At 36.1% G+C, this 5,617-nt stretch overlaps 1 protein-coding gene across 4 annotated transcripts in view; it reads left to right on the top strand.

Annotated features, from left to right (window-relative positions):
* Positions 1–5,423, top strand: part of PRIMPOL (primase and DNA directed polymerase) — a 34,652-nt gene extending 29,229 nt beyond the window's left edge. Inside the window, exons 9-14 of one of the 4 annotated variants that reach the window (XM_084626130.1) lie at positions 47–144; positions 986–1,072; positions 1,169–1,277; positions 2,356–2,438; positions 2,525–2,571; positions 4,015–5,423. In XM_084626130.1, coding sequence (XP_084482256.1) covers positions 47–144; positions 986–1,072; positions 1,169–1,277; positions 2,356–2,438; positions 2,525–2,571; positions 4,015–4,329 — 739 coding nt within the window. In that variant the 3' untranslated portion in view covers positions 4,330–5,423. The remainder of the gene's footprint in view (positions 1–46; positions 145–985; positions 1,073–1,168; positions 1,278–2,355; positions 2,439–2,524; positions 2,572–4,014) is intronic. The other 3 variants (XM_084626131.1, XM_084626132.1, XM_084626133.1) reach the window with 3 other exon arrangements.
* Positions 5,424–5,617: the final 194 nt, after the last annotated feature.

A 5,617-nucleotide genomic window follows, 5' to 3' on the forward strand; every position in this document is an offset into this window, starting at 1 on the left:
GAAATCTGAGTTATGACTGACTTCTCCCACTGTCTCTCTCCATCAGGTTCTCAGAAATTGAAAGAGCCCTAACTTGTGACATCCCAGAAGGGAAGAAAAAAATGTTTAAACAAACAGACAGGAGAGTTTTCAATAGCACTTCAGGTACTTCATAACAATCTTTTGAATATGTGATTTTATTGAATAGAAAAATTTATCTTAAGTGTTTGCATCATTAATTTGCTATATGTATTACAGTGCACCTGATCTAATTATGGAATATATCTCAAATTGTACATCTGATAAATTGCATCCTCGTTGGGCTGTTGTTCTTATACATCAGTGGAAACTTTCTGCTGCAGCTTATTTAGGCAATATCCTTTAGCTGAGTCCTGCAGAGGGTATGCCCTTCATTTCCCAGGGAGACTGCCTAACTAGTTACTCATGCACTAGTAAATTGGGAGCATGCAGGAGTGTCTCTCTTTCCCTGTTCTATAGACCTTTCCAGAGTAAGTTACATGAGCAGCAACTTGGGTGTTTTATATTCAGGATGTAGAGTAAAGCTTGAAATTAATAAAGGATCAGTGTGTGCCAACCTAATTGATCCTGCATAATACCTTACTCCACGAAAGCCCCATTGAAATCAATAGGGCTATTTGTAGTGGAAACTAGTATTCAATATAAGTCAGAATCTAGTCCACAGTGTAGAGTTTTCTTGTCCCCAGGAATAATAAGCATTGACCAATCTCCAGGAGCATGTGCTAATTGTTAATTGTAACCTGCCTTTCCCAAAAGTAGGGATCTGGCTCCAGACTTCCTGAGCAAGGGCAACTTCTTCTATAATGAAAAATGCTTTCCAAGATGTATACCACTTAGACACTGAGCCCAGTCCTGCTTTATTGATGGTAATGGGACTAGGAGTAGGTCCTTAATGGTTAGTGAGATTCAAGTACACTTTTTTTTTCTGAGTTTGTATAATCTGTAACGGTAACTTGTTTTTAAACAGATCCCATAGAAGGATATCAATATTCACCTTATCCAGAAATTGATTGTTTTGTCCTTTCTTTAGTTAATAAAGATGACGCTCATGGAGGTAAGGACCATAACTTTTTTTATTTTTTAAAGAGAGTCAGACATATATTCTCAAGATGTTATGAATTATTTTTAAAAAGGGTACTTAATTTTCCAGGGATACGACGATGGAATTATTTTTCCTTGGAAGAACTCCTTGTTTATGACATATCCAGATATCGCTGGTGTAAAAATATTGGAAGAGCCCACAAAAGTAATAACATAATGTATGTTCTTTAAGTGTGTTTTATTTAATAGGCACTTTTACTTTGAAAGGCTTCAAATTAACCTTTTAATAAGGAATTTTTCATTATGCAACTAGAATATCCAGGAATGCTTGAACAGAAACTGTTCATGGAAGGGAGAGTGTTTTTACAGCACCTAATACAACAAGATCCCAACCCTATCCTGCTATTCACTGGAAATGGAAGGAATTTTTTGAGTTTACTCTTTAGCTGAACATACATTTATACCTATTTATGGAGTTAATTCCAATGGCAGAGGATAATGGGAGGTACTGACCTCAGTGGGGTCAGAATTTCACTCAAAATGTTTAGTTAATCTTACTTAGTAAACTGAATATTGATGAGAGAGACTAATTTAATTTTTTAGGTTACAAATTGTAAATGTAACTTGTCATCTGATTGTCAATTTTACCCTGAAGAGAAATTAACAGCCAGTCTCCTCTTGAGTGTGAGAATAACCAAATGCATGCTGCTTTTTTTTTAAAGGACTCTATCCAATTGTATCCTATTTCTAAATGTTTTTCAAAAGAATGAATATTAGATTGTTTTTAACAGCAAGAGATGTACAATATTCTATTCAACCACAGCTAAAATGGTATAGTATTACCAAATTATGTGGTAAGATTTGTCCCATACTGCAAATCCAGGTTATGCAATTTTGTTAAGTACCAGAGTTTGTACAAGTGCTTTAGTTAAACTCACTGCAAAAGTGAGGGTTTTAACTCATTTTATAACTATCTTATACAAATCAACGTCTTTTAAGAGTCTTATTTTCCATCTTTGTTCAGACTTAATGTAGGCTGAAGATAATTGTACCTCACTTTCAACACCGTGGCTTTAAAACATACCAAAAACCTGTACATTTAAGATGCACACTCTTAATGTAATTTCCATTTTGTTTAACATTGCATATTTTATGTAATTTCAGTTGTAAATGGGCCAGAGTGCATGTACAAAGACTATTTTAGAAACAGAGGAAGGGCATGAAATCCTGGCCTGATGTGTATAATGTAGCTAATGCTGTTTAAGTGCTAGCCAACACTTGCATCTGTATTTTAAGGATCCTGGTAGATCTAAAAAAAGAAGTTTACTATCAAAAATGTTATGACCCTGTCTGCAGAGCTAAAAACTTCAAATCAGAAAGTAAGTATGTTTTCAATAAAATTACACAAAACCATTTCAGAAACATTAACTTTGAACAAAATATAAACACACTGTATTTGATTTAGGTATTCCATTACCCCCTGAGATATGCCTCCCTTTTCTTTTCAAAGAGGTATGTATTTTTTGTTCCTTTCCCTCTTCCCCATCCCCACAAGAAAAAAACAAAAACTGCGAAAAGACTTAGTTTGGAACACACTTGAGTTACCATTGTCATCTCTGGTAGCCCTTTAAAAATCTTGCCTACACTAAGGGACTGAATGATTGTGCAATCTTTACTCACTTGTGAGTTGTTCAATGGATGGCAATGGGACTCCAACTGTAGTGACTGCATAATTGGACCCTAAATATTTCAGAATTCTCCTGCTAGTACTCCTACCACCAAGGGAAGTGCTAATATAGACTGGCCGTAGGCAAGGTTACCAATATCTCACCTAGACTAAGGCAAATCTTCCTTGTGCACAAGATCTTTTAATCTCTGACTATATCTACACCATCTAACTGATCAATACATGAGTGTCACCTTTAAACTTCATGGAGGATTCAAAGAATACATTCCGTTTTCTATTTTTCTGATGCTTAGGCAAATACAAGTCAGACTTCAACCAGTGTTTGCAACACACAAAATGATGGTAGCATAGTTAATACATAGCATTAGTGGTTTAATATGCTGAAACAACTGATTCACACTTTTAAATTTATTCACACGGAATTTAAATGATAGTCATGGACTTTGAAGAGTGAAGTTAATCTTCATTTAGAAAATCCTTTCATGTAGTGTAGTAAAGCAATAATGTAAATATTCAACCTTTGTAGAGAAGACTATTGGCCAAGCAACCCCTACCTTGAGCTTTATAAATAACAGCTTTTCAGTAGCTGGCATTACCTTTCAACCAAACTTTTCATGGTTTATTGATCGGTGTACTGCAAGTTTATGAAGTCCTATCTGAAGCAGAACTGATTGTTGGTAAGTTACACCTATTTAGGAAAAAATTCTTAGTAAGTGAATCATCACTATTTAAAGCAGTGGTTCTTGGCCCAATCAGCACACAGCTACGGCTCATGTGACATCCGCAGGGCCATACAAGTTGTGTGTGTGTCTCCCCTAGTTCTGCTTGGAAAATATTACAGTTGGGCATGTAACTTCTTTAGATTGGTTGCATCCCTTCAATAATCATTTCTTTTTGAAACAGCACATATCCATAAAATGTGTTATCTCCCTACAGATGCAGCTAGAGCAAACTCAGTAGTGCTCTTACAGCATGATTTTCAAAAGCTTGCCAGTTACAAGGCACTGCTTTTAAGGACTAAATTTTGGTCCTACTGAAAACTGACTTTCATAAGATTAGGGTCTGGCTGTATGGTAAATGCCCACAATCCAAAAACACATGAGAAACTTGCCTGGTCAGCTGACCTACACTGTTCATTAGAGGTGACATTTTCAGAAGTGCTCAGCCTTAGCCTAACTCTGCTCCCATTATGAAGCCAACAAGGAGATCTAGCCCCCAGAAGTAATGAACACTTACATGTTGAATAAGTAATATTTGTTTTTTTAAAGGAAGAATATGTACTTTTTATGGATGAGAGTGGGAACATAGAAGAAAAACCTAACCTTACAGACTTCTCAGAAAGCACATCATTAAGGATACATCAAGAAAATAAGAAGTCTCCTGACAAGCTCTGTTCAAATACAGAATGGGAAAATGTGACTGATGATGTGTATTTTCTGGAAGCTATCGAAGATGCTGAACTTGCAGAAGTTGCAGACAACAGTCTGACCACGTGGAACTGTGACCTGGAAGAAATACCTGATGAGCTTCTCATAGAGGTTTTAAGAAAACAGGAAGTTTGTGGTAACAAGACATACAACTAGCTATCAACTCAGGGTAGCTGTTTATAAAATGTGCTAACTCAACTATATCTTAATGTATCTAAAGCCAAAAGTTTCAGAAGTTCCTTTTACACTGCCAAAAGAAACTGATAAAACCATGCCAGTATCCTCTCTTTATAAGAAAGTGCATAGTAAACTTGCCATTAGCTATGTTTTTGTACATTGGGTTTATGTGTTAATGACATTTTATATGGTTTAATAGGATACAGCCTTTAATTTCTGGTTTAAGTTCCAGCTTAGTCAGTGGTGGTTCTGCCACCTGCAGCAGTGCATATGGCACAAAAGCCACCCTCTCTCTTTACAGAGGCCAAGGACTGAATAGCTGCAGAAACTGAACTATCCTCTCACGCCTAGAAGTAGCTGCTCCTGGACAGGAAAGAAGCACCATGGAAGACCCAGGTAGATCAGCTTACCCTAGTGGTACCTGTGTTGTGCATGTTCTAAAGCTAGACACAGGCGATCAATCTGGTACTTCTCAGGAGCACTAAATTCAAAATGTAAAAAAAATGCTAAATAGACAGTGTCACCACACTCAAAAAGCTTTATGGACAATGATTCAGGTAAAATTCACTTACCAAGGGATGGAATGTGGTTAGAACATGTTTCTTCCCATATGTCCAAATGTTTAGGATGTTGCCTACAGCCTGTACTGTACTTCGTTACTTTACAAAGGGCAAGCAGGATTTCTTACCTGTATGTGGGCCTGCCAAAAGGTAAATCCATACTTTAGATAAAAACTTTTGAGGATTTGTCTACCTTTCATTATGCTTACCACCTTCTGTACGACTTGTTATAACTAAGCTGTTTTTAAAAATCCACATACTAGTTTTAGAAATATTTTATCCATTATGCATATAATGGTGGAACAATTTAGACATGTCTCAGGCTTGTAACAGGCAACTTACAAATTATCTTTATGCTACTTTAGGATGAGCAACAACAGGTTTTTCAGTATATATAAGTTGTAATGTCCACTAAAGAAAATGTCTGCTCTTGTCACATTAGTATTTCCAAATGATTACTCTGGTAATCCAATAATAAAATCCTATTAATTTTAAAGCACTAGATTTCACTGATTCATTGAGATCATTAATGGTTTGTCATACTACCTCTACTCCAGGCTGCTGCACACAAACTTATTATACATCAAAGTGAAAAACCACACGTTCCCTTCACCATTGTTAGTAAATCTTTAGAAACATATCAACTTTTCTGACAAGAGGCTCACACCACTTATTTATAGAGGTGAAAGATTTGAAATCAGAAGCAA

This window comes from Lepidochelys olivacea (assembly GCF_965140295.1).
Source record: "Lepidochelys olivacea isolate rLepOli2 genome assembly, chromosome: 4".
Taxonomy (NCBI): domain Eukaryota; kingdom Metazoa; phylum Chordata; order Testudines; family Cheloniidae; genus Lepidochelys; species Lepidochelys olivacea.